General features: G+C 40.2%; 1 protein-coding gene across 2 annotated transcripts; it reads right to left on the reverse strand.

Moving 5' to 3' along the window:
* On the reverse strand, positions 1-7,362 carry wt1b (WT1 transcription factor b). 2 transcript variants are annotated; one of them, XM_040011977.1, is made up of 9 exons: positions 6,576-7,362; positions 5,252-5,374; positions 4,434-4,533; positions 3,105-3,185; positions 2,507-2,612; positions 2,277-2,424; positions 2,091-2,180; positions 1,371-1,454; positions 1-1,227 (listed from the first exon to the last, which is right to left on the reverse strand). In XM_040011977.1, the coding sequence occupies exons 1-9, from the start codon at positions 6,991-6,993 to the stop codon at positions 1,106-1,108; spliced, it is 1,272 nt and encodes a 423-aa protein (XP_039867911.1). In that variant the 5' UTR covers positions 6,994-7,362; the 3' UTR covers positions 1-1,105. The 2 variants fall into 2 exon arrangements, with proteins under 2 accessions (XP_039867911.1, XP_039867910.1); XM_040011976.1 differs by having other exon boundaries at positions 1,362-1,454.
* Between the last annotated feature and the right edge of the window lie 11,565 nt (positions 7,363-18,927).

The raw sequence follows: 18,927 nt of genomic DNA on the forward strand, positions 1-18,927 counted from the left end.
TCAACATGACGACGGGCAAGAATAAATTGGACATCTTCAGGCTGAGGTGGTAAAATATAAACAGTATATGAATTCAGTCACAGTTGAGAACTCTGAGTACAAGTTCCATTTGCAAGACGAGAAAGGATGACACTGCCATCATGTGGATAAAAGGTGTAAAGTGTTGTTCTAAACTGCAGGCTATTATGTACAGCAAGAACTCAAGCATGTGCATGTGTGCATTTTGGGGCCCAGCCTGCGTAGAAGGGGGCAGTCAGTGGAGAGCAGCCTGCTGACACTGAGGTATGTGTCTTTTCTAATGAGATTTATTGGGCTCCAGATGTTCCTAGTTATGAAGATGTGTGCTTGAGATTTAGGAGGGTGAGATCTGCACCCTGTCAGAGTCACAGAGGGGTGCTGTTTTACTGTCTGTCACCCACCTCACACCCCCACCTCATCTCATAGGTGGCCTCTTAACCTGACAACACCCACACCTCCTTTGTCTCTCGCCAACACAAGCGTGCACTGATGTGACTCAAGATTTTATAAATGCACAAGAATATAAAAGGCACCATATATTGTGAGCAAATGCACCACATGAAGTATATACAAAGCAATCTGGGCAGTCTAATGTACACTTTAGGAAGATAAAGATGTCGACATTCCCACAACCGAAGATTCTCTGTGTTCAACTTAACAGACAAACACTGAGGAGTTGTTCTTATTGCTCTAAATCCAGTTTACAATGTCCAACATATTGAAGAGGTGAGACCATTTTAAAAACAAAAGAAGAAGCCAGTGCATGTGTTGTAAAATATTCAAAATAGTATGTCAACATTTTCCTCATTTCATGAAGTTAAAAACAAAAATCTTGGCTCAGCGTTACTGTGGCATTATACCCTCTCAAAATGGCACTTTTATTGCTAGTAGTGGTTGAAGTGCATCTTGACGACCTTCGGGATCATCTGTGAGTCTTGACGTTGACGCAGGCATCAGCTGCGCTCGCCACTTCGGTAAGTCTGGCAAAGCACCATAACCGCTGACCAGGATCCAGGCATCTTTTTCTACTAGCTGGCACAACATACTGTCACATTCCTCTTTGTCCTCCTCCTCCTCCTCTTGCTGCTCAGATGGCAGGCTGCAGCTTGGTCAGGTTCCTCTGGTGCATGCTGTGGTGGCGCACCAGCTCGTCAGAGCGGGCAAACTTCTTCTGACAGTTGGACCAGCGGCATGTAAAGGGCTTCTCACCTGACAAGGAGGGGACACGCAAAAAAAAGGGGGGGGAAACAGGAGAAAGCATTGCTTTAGAGTGAATTCAGTGAAGGCACTTATTGTGTGTAAATCAATTCGAATGGAGAAGTAGAAAATAAAGGTATACGCACTTGTTTTACCTGTATGAGTCCGAGTGTGTGTCTTAAGATGATCTGACCGTGAAAACTTTCTCTGACACGTCTCACACTGAAAGGGCTTCACTCCTACGCAGAGATGACGGTTGTTGTTGCACCGTCAGAAACATGAATGAGTGTGGAAACGGTAAGAAGAGGGTCAGAAGTTAAGTGTAAGATTAAATGGTTAAAAATTGCTATTAAGAAAATGTGATCAAATTTACTCTAGATTCATTCTAGATATGGGAATTCATGGATTATAATTGATCACTCTGGTTATGCAGCATTCAGTATTATCAATTAAATAAATACAAAATCACAATACATAGAAAAATTATTTGTTTCTCGTAGTGAATTAATTTCTAAATATTTATTTTGTTGTGTTCCTGGATTGAATGATATAGTTTTATGCATTACGGGGTCTTGAAGCAATAATGATGGCCGCTATATTTTTAGAAAGCAGTAAGAAGGTTTAAGAAAAAAGAGTTAAAAGGCGAATTAAGGCAGCAGCCAGGATTTTATAAATAATGAAACACTAATTACAATGACTCATTTCTCGCTTCAAAAAATATTCATTAATCATTCAAAACTGCCTCCTCCACACTACCAGGAAATTCAAAATCCTTTAAGTAATTACTTTTTAAATGTATTGTCCAAAAAGGAAACCTGATGTACCTATCTATAGTGGAATGAGGGATTAGATATACTAGCTTAACATCACTCTACCTGTGTGTCTGCGCTGGTGTCTCTTTAACTGGTCCGAGCGAGAGAATCTGCGGCCGCAGTCTGTGAAATCACACTGGTATGGTTTCTCTCCTGCAATACAAACCAGCCGTCATCATCGAAGCCTAAAGTCGTCACATTTCAAAGTGGGCAGGACAAATGAGTACAAATGTTCTAATCAGCCTCCACCTGTGTGTTTGCGGCCATGCATCTGCAGATGGGACAGTTTGAAGTATCTCTTGCTGCAGCCGGGATAAGCGCACACAAACGGTCTCTTCTCACTGGCCTCTGAAGTCTTCGCAGCAGGGGAAGTGATACCAGATACCCGTCTGACATCCTTTAAGAAGAAAGGAGAAGGATTTACACTGAGGAAGTTCACTTTCTGTCTTTGTTCATATGTGTGACCAAACCTGACTAACCTGAAGTCCTCTGAAGACACCGTGGGTGTGTATGTGGTACTGGGTGCTGACAAGCATGGGTGGAGGTGGGGCTATGGGGTCACTGTCATAGCTGGTTGGATGACCGCTGGTAGGCAGGAACAAAGTTACAAGTTAATTATAACAGTGGAGTATTTAGGACATAAATGCCATGTTTCCTGAGAGATTTCCAACTTGAACAAAAGCCTTTCTCCTCTTCTCTTCCAAACAATCCCTAAACACGCCTGCCTCTAACAATATATCCAGGGCCCTGAAGATATATTTTCTCACTCAGCTTGTAAATTTAGGTGACGGGATCCTACATAAACTTCATCTGAGACTTTTTTTTATTTTTTGAGCAAGGAAAGCTTCGTCCCACATTCCTTAGCACAAATGGCCCCTTCTTTCTGTTTTCCTTCTTTTTTCTTCCTTTTTTAAAGTTTGAATGACTTTATAGTAGCCTAAACCAGAAAACCTTCAAATACTCAACTCAGTATTTAGAACATGCATTAGAAGTGAAAGACTGCACATAAACAAAGCACCAGTGAAGACTAAAAACTGCACCATATGGTGTTGAAAATAAAAAGCGACAAAGTCTCACCTCTTCATAGATGATGCCAAGGAGTTCATTTGGTTCCATGTTACACACTCCAGCTGAGATGCCATTTGGTACAGGTTATCACTGAGTAAAACATACAGCATACGGCATTAACAGGGTTAACACTGCACTTACAGCAGAGTTAGGAAAGCGGGGGAAAGTAATTTATAGGCTATGTTCAGGTTTTTTTAAATTTATTATTTGGTTACTTTTTGGAAATAACCTTGAAATTAATAATCACAGACAAGATTTACTCTGAATTCCTCCTGACAGTTTTCTTCCCTTGTACATAAAATGAAGATGTTTCATTCAGGGGAAGTCCAAATGGTTCACTTATTAACACATGCTGTCCACCCACCACACTCCTCACTGGCCTCATTAAAAGACACAGGCACTGAGCCATTCTTTACCTTGGCAGATCACACTACTTCACACAGACACACACAAACACAGCACACAAACTCGCACACTTGAAGATGGGATTGTGCACTCATTGTGGGGGTGAGAGCCTCTGTGCCTAGTACACCCTGGACCCGTGGATGACATCACTCTGTCCTCGGTATCATTAATGGCGGGAAACACTTTCAGGGGAATTCTGGACCACATTCCTTCAGAAGTCCTTGAGAGAAGGATTGCGATGGCTCACTAATCAGTTCTGAACTATGTAAAACTGTGCAAAGACTCACTGATATCTGACATATATACACCATGTGTATGAGCGCGTGCACCCGTGTGCGTGTTTGTTTGAGGGTTTCCAGTTCATGCAATAGCTCTAACAACAGTGCAGTCTTCCCCGTTCTTATCAGCTGCCGTCCCAGTATTTGAGTTGTACATGTTCCTTTTCTTCAACAACATCGCTGGCCGGCATTTGAAGAATTTCATCCTAATTTACTCTTTGAGATGTTTTCCATCCAAACGAAAACAAGTGAGAAACACATCTACAGATTCAAATAAGCAGATTTTCAGTGGCAGCTTCTCCACAACTCTCACTTTCACTTAACATTTCTCCTTTTTACTTTTCTCCTCATTTTTCCTGAGGGTGGACTGAGACACATCAGCAGTAGATCGCTTAAGTGTTTGTTTTGGCCTGCTGAGCACCAGTGGGCAGCACTTAACCTCAGAACAAATTTGGATTCACAACCCAGACGCTGTAGAGGCAAACACGGGGCTTAATGTGGGATCAGGGAGAGTTCACACTTCTAAAAATTACCAGCAAGTGAGCAAGCTGCATATGGTGTCAGTGGAAAGAATCTGACATTAACTGATGACTGAGGACCAGAAAAAAGGGGAAATAAAGCAAAAACAAACTCATACAGGGATAAATTATTGTACCTGTTGTAATTTCGCAGCAGCAGCGCTTGGCTGCTCGGACAAGAGTCTGAAGGATTATGGCAGCCGAACATAGGATTAGGCGCTGGAAATTGCTGGTCAACTAAATCAAACGAAAAAAATACAAAGGCTGGTTTAAAATATGGATGCAGTGTTTACAACAATTTCATTTTCAGATTTTAAAATAATATGCTTTTTTTAAATGAAAAGCTGGGAGTCTAGAAAAGATCATGAAACTGTGAAATACATAGAAAAAAACAGAAAACACTGAACACATTGTTAATTTTAGTGGTTTTTGGTTAAAACTATATATTACATACAATATATCACTGTTCCACTTGCGATATAAATGCTTCTAAACCATTGATATTATATTGAATCATTTTTCCAGACACACTAAATTTATTTGTAAAACAAATATGAGTTCATTTCAAAGACACATGAACGGCAAGAGAGAAAAAATAACAGAATGGAGAACAGGTCGTTGAGAACCACTGGTCCTTTTCAGGTTCACATAGTATATTGGTCCCTAGACAGTTTTTGACATTCCAACAGAGTCGCATAAAGCCATTTCCTCAAGTTATAATTTCCAGAATCATTAACCTTTTGTATGCTTGAAGAGCAAGAGGGAGAGTGTGTTTATGTATGTCTGCGTATATGAATATGTGTGCAGACAGAGATGGGGAGAGATGAAGGGAAATGGATAATAGCGGTTCTGTTGTGATATGAAAAATGATGGGTTACTTATATAACCTTGCTGTGACACGACAGCCTTCCAGTCTGCAGATCAAATGAAAAGGCGCCGGGGCGTAAAGAGTTACCTATGCCGTTTGGCGGTGACAGTGTCTCCTCGTGTTTGAATGACAGGCTGGAGAGCTGAGGAGTGTGGTGAGACGGCGTGTGACCGTAACTGGGATTGCTGTCTAAACCGACTGCTCCGTAACCTGAGAGAAAAAACAAAAACAACAAAAAAGAGAGGTGATGGAAATAAAATGAGCCTATTTGCCTGCTCGAGTCATCAGATCATCATCTCAAACATCACTGCAACATTCTGAAGCTTGCAAAGTCTTCAGTATCTGGTCAGTTATCTATATCCCCTTGATAGTAGCTCTTAGTCCCTGGCAGGCTTACCGCAGGGAGACATTCATCGCACTACTAAATCCTCTTTCCTTGTAACATATTCTTTTTCCCCCCATCTATCTTTGGCTTTGTGGTTGCATTATTTATGGCAGGTGGAAAAAGAAATTTGGCAGACACACCACAGATGGACTGATGTGAGCTACTGTAGCATATGCTTTGTAAAAAAAAAAAAATAGAAGGGGAGAGAAAATTTTAAAGAGTATCATTTTAGTTATTTGACGGGGAAAGAAACATGTAACGAAAACTATTTTGATGTATTCTGCTGTAGCACACAAGTATTGTACAATCACAAGGAAAGTGAATGTGATGTTTATTTTACAAACACAGTATGGACAGTTTGTGATACCCAGCGTCAGGCCCAAAAGGGATGTCAGTAAATTTCTAAGAAAAATGACTCACAAACTCCCTGATTCATGCAACTTGCAGAAAACCACTCTGTTTTATCACTTCATCAAAAACTACTTTGCGCTGGGCAAAGAAGTCTCACATGCACACTTCCTCTGAAAGCAGCAGGCAAACATGTAGGTTAAATGTACCCCAGCAGATAGCAAATGCAAGAATTGTTTATGACAGTGGCAGATGTGTCTTATCTCCTGTACAGAAACATTGAAACAAAATTTATGTAGTTTCATTTTTAATTATGATTCCAGATAAGAACCAAACTAATCTTCTGTTTTGTATAAAAAGTTGCTCAAACAGCAGCTGAAGTCAAAGGACTCAATTTTTATTTTTTATACTTACACTTTTTATGTGATAAGTATACATGCAATACTGTGTTAATTAAACCCAAAACTGAGAGGTAATAATAATGATGATGCCAAAGGATTTGTTGTGATTTGAAATGACCTAGTAAAGAACATGACATGCTGCTCAGACACAACATTACTGACAACACTCTTAAACATCAAGAGCACATTTAATGGCAGTATAGAATGATGCTGTCTCTAAAAAAACATTTTATTGATTGATGGTATCACAGAATGGATTAGCAGTAAGAATGCTTACCCTGATTCCTAGGTGTAGGAGGGCTGTCCACACAGCTGGGCAGGTAGGTTCCATTGGGAAACATTCTTGGCTGGTTTGAAGGTGGTTCTCCAAAGGCCCCGGTCCGACAGGGGCCCGAGCCTGTAAATTGGCCAGTGAAATGCACTGTGAAGGCCCCAAGTCCACAGTGAGGGTCCTCTATCGGATCAGCGGTGCCCCAGCCAGGCTCCTGCTTGATGAGGGAATGGTGGGAGGGCAGGGAGCTGTATGGAGAGCCAGGGTGGAGGTCCAGCATCTGGGTCCACGGGCCCCCGCCAACAGACATCCCACAGCCGCCACCAGCTCCTGGTAAGGATGGCACAGGAGGCGCAGGTTGTAAAAGGGTCAGATCGCGAACATCTGAGCCCAGTGACATGGTTCCACACGGTTCGGTCAACATTAGCGAAGGAGGTTCAAGAAAATCCAGTCCAAAAAAGTAGTGATCGTATTCCAAAAGAAGGTACAACTAAGAAATCACAGTAACATTAATGAACTCTTAAGCGCGTAACAAAAACAATATCTGAAGAAACAAGAAGCATGGAGGAAATACTTCTGCAGAAACAGACATCAGTGGTCACAATGCGCTAGAGGAGCCATGTTTCCAATCTTTTGTGAGAAAGTGAATAATGAAAATAACTGACTGTTGAACAAAATCTGGATGCCAAATTTCAGGCTCCCTGGGTACCTGCCGTGGATTTGAAGTGGGAGCCTGTGAGATAAACAGTTCCTTGTTCCTCTGTCTCTATAATGTCTGGCTTTCCTTATTCTCTTGAAGGCTCAAATACTGAATAACTCAGTGAAGAAGGGGAGGAGCAAGAGAGGATGAGAAGAGGATGACTCCCTTGCTTTTCCCCAGCCAGCTGAGACTGCAAATCTTTTATTGTTTTTACAGACTGCACTTCTGAGTAGATTCTAACTAATGTCACATTTAGATTAGAGGGTGTTGTTCTTCCTTCTTTGTTCAAGTTTAAGCGTTTCTCATCGATTGCACGTACATGTGCACGAAAGAGGGAGTCAGTGTTACATGTCCAGTGTTCAGGATGCAGAACAAACTAGAAACCTGAGCAACTAAAAATACAATTTGAAAATAAAAAATGTTTTCAAACATGTGTTCAAAAACAGCAAAATGAAAATGTTAGTCAGTGCACTGGTGACCTGAGCCGTTCTTCCAAATGCTTATCGTTCTGGACTCCTATGACTCTGACTCTGACTCATTTGTTTTCAGAAATATACACTTTCAAAATTTATACTTACTGGATGAAGCAACAGTTTAGCGAGCAGCAAGACAGCTGCTTGCAAAAACACTGCACTAGACTGAATAAAAATTACAGGTGAAACAGTAATTGCTCAAAATGTAAAAATGGTAAAAACAAAAATGCATAAAATGTGGCCGGAATGTTTCCATTTTGGATATGGTACTGTTTTTTACTAAAAGCAGCTCACATAAACTCCAGGGCCTTGGACCAAAGCCACACCATACTGAGGGATAATTATTTATTAGAAGAGAGGGTGTGTGTGTGTGTGTGTGTGTGTGTGTGTGTGTGTGTGTGTGTGTGTGTGTGTGTGTGTGTGTGTGCGCGTGCGCGCGCACATGTGTATCTGTGTGTGTATGAGCACGTTAAAGATTGGGTTTTGACCTTAACTCTAGCTTAACTCAGAGGAACTGCACAGGAATGCAGTAACTTCAATATGCCTATAAAAACCAAGACAGCTGCTTTGGATCTTTTAACATTACAGTATTTGTGCGATCAGCACTCGGGTTCCTCCTTCTTTTCTTTAAAAGCTTGAAAGAATCACAATATGTGCTATAAGCAGTGCAGTAAAACAATCAATCATAGCTGGCCCGAGATAAGACCATGGTAATCATCAAGCTAAAAGAGTGCTTGTATCGTTTTTAGCATTTGTTTAAAATGTATAAAAAATGTGATTTGGTATTGGATTAATGAGGTCCATGTTAGAAATCTTGAAACATGGATTATGTGCAAAAACTGTCTGTCCTCACCATGCCTATCGACTGAGAAAACTGGGATCTAAAACACAAAACGTACTATTTCTCGTATAGCCCAGAGTGTGTGGGTAATATGCTCATACTCTGTGTATAATGTTTGTTCTTTTCCTCCTGGGGACATGAATGAGAGCAAAAAGAGCAAAAGTCTTAAGTAGTCTGTCACTTCCAATTACTTTAACTCTGAACCGATGCCAAATTGGATAACTTTACGATTCAGACCACAATACTGTGGATAAATTGTCCATCGGTGAACTAGTGTCACGGTTCTGGGTCCGTTGGACCCAGTATTTTGAGTTCATTATGTTTTGGTACTTTTGCATCATGGATTTTCCTTTATGTTTCTCTGGTACTTTGTGTTTCAGTTATCTTGGTGTTTTTCTATATTATGATTTATGATCTGATACTGTTGTGATTATGATTATCATTTAGTAGCCTTTGGTCAGTGTCAAGTCTGTCTCTTTCATGTCTGTGTCTTACGCTGTCAAGTTCCGGTTATCATGTCTGCGTCTCATTATGTTTCCTATTTTATTTGGAAGAGATCCTGTGCTTTTATATCATGGTTTATGTTTTGAGTCCTTTGATGTACTGTTTCTTGTTTCCCTGGATCTCAGTTATGGTTATCTTAGCTTTAGCTCTTTGGCTTTGTTATATGGCTTCCCTGTGTTCCATGTTATGTCCACTGTGATGTTTTGTACCACGTTTCAGGTTCCTATGTTCTGTCTCCCCAGTTGCTGTTTAGTTTGCGTGTTTTAGAATTCAGTCAGTGTGTTTCCTGTTCTACTTTGAAGGTCCATGTCTCATGTGAGTGTTTCTAGCTTTGCTTGTCTCGTCAGTCCTGATTTCTCCCAGCTGTGCCCTCCTTCTGTGTCTCATTCCCTCGTTATCCCTCTGTGTATTTAAGCCCTGTGTTTCTCTTTGTCAGTGTCGTAGTCTCCCTCATGCTGTGTGTGATTCTCCCTGTGGTTCCTGGTATACTTTATGTTTAGCTTTCCCAGTTTAGTTAAGTACTGTTTTCGTGTTTCACCTTTTGCCAGCATTAAAGCTGTGTTTTTGAGTTTACGTTTTGTCTCCGTGAGTTTGCGTTTGGGTCCTCTCCTGCCTGCCACACAGCCGAATCATGACAATTAGTGTGAGACATGGTAAGAGTGTTAACCAGTTTCTTTCATCACTTTCTCCAATGTAATTCAAGAAATGTTATTGACCCCAGAATCAACTTAAAAAGAAGTGGTGGGTTAGTTACTTTTGAAATGGGAAACAAAAAGAGAAGGAAACAGTGAAGGAAAGAGGTGACAAGCTGCTTTGAGTGATGAAATAACCCGACAAACTGCTGAAGTAGCGTTACAGAGACAATTGTCAGTCATTGTTGCAAAATTACAGTGATGCGTCTTTCAGTACTCATGGTAAGTACTTTGAATTGCTGCTTTCTGAAATATTCCAGGAATTTATTGACCATATCTGATGAAATCCATTACAGTGGTCATAACCTTACGATGCCCTTAAAATTTAAAGCACAGATTCATCTGGGTGGTTTGCGGACATGGAGAAGATTAAGAGTTTTCCGACTTGCTCTATTCTTGGAAATAAACAAGTGCAAAGGCAGCCCCACATCCCTGAGGAACACGCTGACATTTAGAGGATGTCCACATCGCAGATTTGAAAATAGAAGCGAAGAAAATTAATTTCTCCCAATGCAGTTTTTAAAAACCTTGTGTGGTCCGCCCATCACAAACAAACAGAAACTAAAATGATGTCCTTTATGGACAAAAGGTTGTGGAACAATTAAAAGTATCTTGTCAAACTTAGAAAGAGAAAGAGGAGGAAATGCAGTGTGTCTGAGCCAAGGCAAACGCTGGCCGTGCCTTCCAGAGTGGAGCCTTTAATGGGAATTCATCAAAGGTGACAGGGTCGGGAGAAAACAACCCTTTCAAGCCTTATGACGAATGGCAGTCCCCAAATACACCCATTCTTCAGATCGATCTATGGTTAACTCAGGGTTTAAAACAACATTACTGTGCAGTAGAAAGGAAATGGTCAATACTGCCTCTGACCCCTAACAAGAAATACACAAGACTGGAACTTTCTACAGCACGATGACTAAGGGGGAATTTGAGAAGCCAGAGAGATGCATGATAAACTACAGAGATATTTGACCTGGCAGGACAGATGCAAAATAAATTACTTTTTCCATTTTAATAAACATCTGCGTTCAAGCTATTGGATCTGAACATAGGTTACAAGGCAGTTTCTGTTTTTTCAAAACAAGAGCACTGCTGATTTAAAATGATTTATTAACATTTTTGAAAAATTAGTAATCAGCAGTGCAGTAGCTTTGTTATAGCATTTAACAGCAGCAGAGAAATGCCAAAGAGCAGCAGGTGTTAGTTTGATGTGCTGAGAGTGGCACAGAAAAACCCAAATCCCTGCTTATTTCTAAATATGCTGGTTTCTGTTAAACAGGAAGGGTACACATGGAACTGTTTGTTCCTTACTTCAAATTACTTTTTTCTTCTTAAAGAGAACACCAAGCTATGTTTTATAAAGCTTGTACACTTGTTTTAATTAGCCCATATCAACTCCAAGCACTCTTCAAAGCGTGGTATATCAGACTGGAGATAAGAAACAGAGAAGAAAGGTCTGTGGGAGAATGTGCAGTTCTACAGGTCACGTGTCAGCCTCAACACTTGTCCAGTGATGTTTTAAACACCCACTGGTTTCTTCTTATTGGCCATTTTTATTCATTTGAAAAGCTTCAGTAGGTGAGCCTCTGTGAAATGCAAAAAGGAAATCCACTCACTTCCCACTTTTAGGTACACCTTGATAGTTACAATAGGGACTCAGCCCCCCTTTTTCCACCAGAACTGCCCAAATTCTTCGTGGCATGGATTCAACAAGGTGTTGGAAACATTCTTCAGCAATCTTGGTCCATATTCACATGACAGTTGCTGCAGATTTGTCAGCTGCACATCCACGATGCAAATCTCTCATTCCACCACATCCCAAAGGTGCTTTATTAGACTCAGATCTGGTGACTGTGGAAGTCATTTGAGTACAGTGAACTCACTTTCAAACTCAAGAAACCAGTTTCAGATGATCTGAGCTTTATGAGAGCATTGTATGATTCACTGTACACTGTCATCAGGGATAAAGGGATAGGCATGGGCAGCAGCAATACTCAGATGTTTAAATGATGCTAGGTTGGTACTAAGTGGCCTGAAATGTCTCAAGAAAACACCACCTACAATAGCCTTAATTGCAGATACAAAACAGGATGCAGCCATACTTTCATGTTGCCTACGCCAAATTCTGACCCTACCATCAGAATGTAAGAGCACAAATTTTGTAAGACAAGGCAACGTTTTTACAAACCTCTGTTGTCCAGTTTTGGTGAATCTGCTTGAAATGCAACCTCAGTTTAGTGTGAGTTTAGCGTTCTTAGCTAACAGGAGTAGCAGCCGATGTGGTTTTCTGCTGCTGTAGCCCGTCTTTTCTTCCTATCTTGGTTGTAACAAGTGGTTATTTGAGTCACTGTTGCTTATCTATCAGCTCGAAGCAGTCTGGCCATACTTCTCTGACCTCTCGCTCATCAGCATGGTATGTTTGCCGGAGAAGTATTGCTAAATGGATATTTTCTCTTTTTTGGAACATTCTCTTTAAACCCTGGACATTGGTGTGCAGAAAATTCCAGTAGATCAGCAGTTTCTCAAGTACTCAGACCAGCACATCTGTCAGCAACAACAGCACCACACTTAAATGACTTTTTTCCTCATTCTGATGCCCAGTTTGAACTTTAGCAGGTCATCTTGACCACGGCACATGCTTAAATGATTGAGTTGCTGCCATGTGGTTGGCTCATTAGATATTTGCATTAATAAGCAGCTTAACAAGTATATCTAACAAAACTCAACCAAGATAAATGCTTTCAAAAAAAGAATGTCTTTAAAATGCATTTCTGAAAGCTTTATTGATCTCAATAAAGTCAATAAATTATACAGATCATTACACTAGTTTTTTTTCTCATTACACGACTCCACTAGTAAAGACACAAATACATGAATTAATTGTAAAAGGAAATGAAACAATAAGCAAATTGAGCACTGTAGTTTTTAGCTTGTAGCTATTTTCAGTAGCAGAATAACACGTCATCCACCAACAAGAAACAGGGTGGTATGTGTGTGATTAACGAACAGCAACAAATGTCAGCACTCTTGTTCATTACAACATGTTAGTCTGCATTTTCTTTACGAGTTGTGGGACAATGAAGCATTAAGGCACAGAAAGAAAGAAAAAACATTTTTAATGATATCCAACGACAAGAAGAGTTTGAATTGTTTTGTTGCTACTATTGGTGATCTGTTAAAGAACAACTATAAATAAAGGCACTTTATTCACATGTTTGTATTTGTAATCTCTACTTTCAAAAAGGTAAATGAGCCTTGTGCAAGCCACCAAAGATAATGATACCGACCTTGCATAAAGCATTGATTAAAACGTCTGGCCATAAGATGACTACATGACCTACATCTCACTCTGGGACATATCTGTGACTCAGAAGGTTAAAATTCTGTTAAGAGTGGTTTGTGTCACTTTATGGGAATGTATAAGTACAAGCATAAGCATATGACGCATCATCATCATCATTAACCCGCAATCTGAAATGAGAATAATAATAATAATTATCATTATTATTATTATTATTTATAGAAGTTAAGAAACCAACTTTGAATTCTGAGGAAAGTGTAAATTATTATTTTACACTCATTTCATATGTCAGTGCCGCACTAGTGAGTTTCCCTCAGTGATGTCTCATCCTAGCAGATGGGTGTGTGTCAAGATCAAGGTCAGTCTTTATCGGTTCTTTACAGTAATTCACAACCTCTTCCACGCGGTCGCACCCTAGCAGCTGTGGCTGAGGCTTACACAGTCATCAGAAAACATTTTAAGATATCTGTAGCGGTTAGAGACTGTTGTCATACCCTCGAGGCTCATTCTGAAGGTAGGTGAGGAAATGTTTACAGGATAACTATGAGATATGCGAACAGTGATGGGAAAATATACAAGTTACCGCAATCAGCACAAAATGAGACCGTGAACTCTGACACATGGTTGTAAGGAAATACCGATTTGCTGCAATTTTCTCAGTCCTGATACAAACATATAATAAAGCTTTTGTATATTATTATATTGATATTGGTTTACAGAAATCCACTGACTATCAAAGTCCTGAAAGCAGAAGCAGAAGAGGAACAGCAGCAATGTTTTACTCTAGTTTAGTAAACATTAGTGGAAAAACACAAAAACACCTGTTTTATTTGTCGTTATTTGTCATTCACCTGGCCCTTTTTCAGAGTTTCTACTCATTTTTTCAGATTTTTTTTATCCGTTCTAGTGATCAGCTGAGCTAAAATGATTTTTACATTCATGTAAATGTTGAAAATAACAACATCAACAATGCAGTTATAGACTCAACACTGGAAATACATTTTCGGTACACTGGATGTAGAAAATGGATGGATGTGAAAAGTACTTAAACTTTAGGAGGTTGATCATCAGATACTGATCAGATACTGGCATCTCTGAAAAACAAAGCAACAAATCAGAGAAGTTTGACTCCCTACTATAAACAAAAACACAGGCCAAAATGCAAATACCTCATAAGCATGGAAGGAAAAGTTGATGTCCTAATGTAAACGATCTGTCATGATCCTGGGTCATGTTGACCCAGGATTCTTAGTTTTCATGTGTTTTTGTATTTTGTTCTTTATTTATGCCATGGTTCCTAGGTTGTTCTGTTAAGATGTTGCTTATTCGATTTCCCCTCGTGACTTTACCCCCTGTGTGCCCCCTCTGTGTATCTGTAAGTCCGCGTTTCCCCTCCTTGTGTTTTATTCCTTGTCTTCCCCAGCCCGTTATGTCTGTGCTCTCCCCGTGCTCTCTCTCTCCCCCTGGTCTGCCTCTGTGTGCTTCCTGTTTTACTTTGATGGTCTCCCATCAGTGTTGTGTTTGCTCCTGCCGTGTCTTGTTATGGTTATCAGTGTCACCTGTGTTCCCCGTGTGCTCCCACTTCCCTCATTAACCCTCTGTGTATTTATGTCCACATCTCCTTCAGTTCAGTGTCGCGTTGTCAACGTCTCTTCCCTTCCCTGTGTTCCCTTCCCTGTGTTCCCTCCCCTGTGTTCCCTCGGTCCTCGATTTAGCATTCCCAGTTTAGTTCTGTTTCTTTGTGAAGCCTGCAATAAAGCAGAGATTTTGAGTTCAGCCTTTGTCTCCGTGAGTTTTGCATTTGGGTCCTCATCTGCCTGCACACAGCTAGTTTATGACACGATCTGTTTGGCCTGGAAAATAAGTCTGTTGCTCTATTAAAAGAAAACAACAACAACCTAAGTTTGTTTGTTTCAACACTGTGAGACACTGTGACGTAAACAACACATCTTCACCACTCAATTTTTTCCATTCCCAAGTCTTTGTATAGCACTGCCGCATGCCATTCACTTGTCTTCTTACTTCATTACTCCGTGTATTGTCCTGTCTCCCTGTCCTCTTTTCTTTTCTCTTTCAGCCCCTCCCCCACCTTCTACCCAACCAGTTTGCTAGATGTTCCTTCCTCTTAAAAGAGATTTTTTCTTTCCCACCGTCACAAAGTGCTTCTCACAGGGGGGCTGATTGATGGTTGTGGTTTTATCCAGAATACTGTAGGATCTTTCCCGTACAGTATAAAGCACCTTGCCCCGACTCCGTTGTTATGATTTGGTAAGATATAAATAAAGCTGAATTGAATTGAACTGAAAACCCTAAATAATTTCTGGAAAAAGAAAAAAACACAATTCTGCTTTTTTTTGTCAGTTACATTCATTACTGAGAAAGTTTTAACGGTTGTCTGTTCTCTGTCTTCACCATTGCATTTATCAGCACTGATGAAACAGTCTAAACAGAATCTTGCAGTTACAGGGTCACGTAGTTGAACATGCCTCTAATTAGTATTTCTGAGCTCTGGCATCTATAGCTTCGCGCCAGACATTGCACAATGTATCCCTGGTGGAAACACATTAGATTTTTTTTTGACTGTGTCTGTGACTTTTAAACTCTTATTGCCCCTACTAGCCTGTGAGAGTGTGTAATATAAACACTCTCTGATGACAAGAGGCCATTCCATCATCGACAGAGCCACAGTTCTAGTGTAGCGACTCAATCTATCTAGACAGGAACGCCAGAATTCCTGGAAAACAGCAGCTTTTATTCCCTGCTGATGCCATTAGGTTGAAACAGAGCACACAAATTCCACATTGAGGGATTAGCAACTTCAGATAACTCAAAACCACAAATGCAAACTCACACTGATTGATTGCTGTGATCCTCAGTGTGATATAAAGCGGAGCATTATGTGAGATAACAGCGGTAAGATAACAATGGTATTTGATTTTTTTTTTTTCTGGTGATCTAAAGACTTTTTTTCACCCATCTAGAAGGTGTACACAACACAGCCGATCACCAGAAATTCTATGTGGACTAAAAAAAAATTTTCACACGTGCAAAGGTGTGACATTAGCTGCAGTGCATGATTGATTATCTGCTTGAAGAGGAGATAAGTGATCACAAGAATAAACAGGCATTCAGTTTGATGAGACTGCTCATCAAACATGTATTCAGAGCGTGAAAATGAAACACACAAAACTGCAAAGGACATTACACAGGCTTATTGTATATCCATTTCCTGTAGACTTAACCACAATTACCAGTTGCCCTTACAATTATGTTGAATTTAACCTAATCAGCACTTTTTTAGCCTCAGGACTTTTTTAAAAACTATTTAAAGAGGATTAAAGACAACTTTCAAACCAAAATAACTTCAGTATGGAGCAGAAAAGGTAAATAAAATAAAATAACCAGTTTACTAGTTTCTGTGCTAGTAAACTGGTTATTGTGAAATAAATAAATAAAAACCCAGAGGTCATCAAAGTATACATTTCTTGCCTGCATTTATGAACAACAAAAGCCCATCAGATTGGCCCCATAGGATTTTATATGCCATGCAACACTTTGGCCTTAGACTTATTCATACTTAAGACTTTGACTTTAATGTTTTATTTGTTAACTGTATGTGTTTTTACCTTTTTTAAGGGAGGATGGGTCAGCTTATAAGTAATTAACAAGCAATTTGCTCCACCTAGAGAAATAGGGAAGTTACTCATGCGACGCTCTCTGACAAGGTCACTGGCTGATAGATGAGTCTGAGCAAGGGGATCTTTTGGAGACTGTGAAAGCAGGCAGAACTGTGGGAACCAGACAATTAGTGGGTGGAAGGTAGGCAGCCATGTTGGATGACAACCATGAGACTGGTTTACATGGATACTCATCACTTGGCTGGTCGACAGGGAGAAAACAGACACCTGGGCTCAACCAGCTATTATGACACAGTCATTTATCTTTGAGGAGGCTGAGCAGGCAATTCGCCAGCAGTTTAGCATGAAAGCGTGTGCAATTTCCCTTCAAGCAAATAGGGATGAAGTCAGTGCAGACATTTAACAATAAATATTGTTTCCAATTAGCTTTAGCAGACATATACTGTGGGTTGAGGAATATTAAAGATGGAGCATGAACCAACACCTAAAGTTCTTATTTGCATTTTAGTCATTTTTGAAGTTTTTCTATAGCTACAATGCAGTCTTTAAAAAAAATAGAAAGAAGTAATAGTTACAAGATAAACACATGAAAACTATCACTTTCTGTTCCCCCGAGAAAAATAACAACCTACTGTAACACAGACACACACACGTACACACAAAGGAGAATTGGAATTTACCATAACACAAGAGAAGAGAAGATTTTAATGAAAAATCTTTGGCAATGTCTACCATTATTTCACAACCTTATACGGGAACAATGCTTGACAAAAGCAGAATTACAACTAGCCTTTCACAAATTCTGCCAACAAAAACAAACAAATGAATAAAAGAGGGGAAAAAATACACCCTAAGACACATCAGTGTCAGTACCTGAAAAAAGGGTGATATCTGCTGCTAGCCTATTTTCTTTCCTCTAAAGTCATCTATGCCAGTTTAGATTTTTAATGATATAAGACAGACTAAATCCCAGTTTAATACATGTACCAGGTACGGGCTCCTCTGAGTTAAAAGGTTTATTGCGCTCCAATTTCAGTGCTATTTTCAGAGCACTGTTCGACAAATATGATAAAGACTATTAAGCATCATAACATTCCATGACACTTTAAATACCTTTTAAAGAAGACAAAAACAATGTCTCACATGCACCTGGAGCTTCAAAGCACACAAAACTCTTATTCTGGACTTGAAATACACCAGGCACTTGACAACAGCTGTTAATCAGATAATGAAAGCCTCGGTGTTACACAAGCACACTTGTAGAGAAATGGCTATAAATTCTTTGCCATGACAGCTCACAAGGGCAGGGAGATCTTGAAGCTGGGATATCGTACCAGGCACTTGCCTTCCCAACAAGATGACGCATCATACGAGCACTATGATGAAACGCTTCTTCAGCCATTTCCCCCCAGTCCACTATTTTGAGCTATTTATCCTCGATGCAACAGATTTAAGTTCCCTTTCTGTAAGTGCTATGAGAAATAACTGACTACCAGCCAGTGATGATGCAGTGTCATGGGTTTCCATAGTTTCCGATTTTGTGAAAAATACACAGATCCTGATGGCAGATGAGGTGAATGTTGGAGCTTGGAGTTTAATAAGACTCCAGTGTCGTCACCCTGTGCTTAGATGTCAGTAACTCGACTCCATAGTTTCAGGGTGACCTCCTGCTGCACTTACCCTCTTCACCTCAATCACCAAGTAACCTGCCATTGTAACAATACACAGGATCCCACACGGTATAGGGGCCCAACACATGCACCCATAGGGCAGCGGGTGTATGGTGAAGAACACTGCCCTTTGACACTGGCGGTGTTTCCTACTTTGGAGAGCTCTTGGCCAGGCCTTCCATGGTGGTCTGCAAAGATGGACTACAGCTAAATCAGATAACCTTTCACGGGGTTCAGGTTCACCTCTCATCCAAGACATCCAGGGATAATCCTCCAGGAAAGGAGAGGAATACATAAATTAGAGGCAATGGAAGTCAGAGGAAGTCATGACAAATACAATTTAGCAGTTTTCACAATATATAAACCATCATGGACAGGAATTAGATTATAGTCTAATTCGTGTCCATTAGATTAATCCTCGGCGTATTTAAAAGTAGCAATAAGGACAGACGTACTTCGGCTATTACACAAGCGCCAACCAACAGCCTTCGGTTAAGGCTACTGTGGCTTTAACAAAACATGACCCGGAAGAAGAATTT

Source organism: Simochromis diagramma, unplaced genomic scaffold, assembly GCF_900408965.1.
Source record: "Simochromis diagramma unplaced genomic scaffold, fSimDia1.1 OVJJ01000603.1, whole genome shotgun sequence".
Classification (NCBI taxonomy): Eukaryota; Metazoa; Chordata; class Actinopteri; order Cichliformes; family Cichlidae; genus Simochromis; species Simochromis diagramma.

Coding starts and splice junctions, on each gene's coding strand:
- wt1b (XM_040011976.1), bottom strand. CDS start 6,993: ATGTTGACCGAACCGTGTGGAACCATGTCACTGGGCTCAGATGTTCGC. Junction 4,534..5,251: donor GTCACCGCCAAACGGCATAG/GTAACTCTTTAC, acceptor CGTTTGATTTAG/TTGACCAGCAATTTCCAGCG. Junction 3,186..4,433: donor CTGCTGCGAAATTACAACAG/GTACAATAATTT, acceptor TGTTTTACTCAG/TGATAACCTGTACCAAATGG.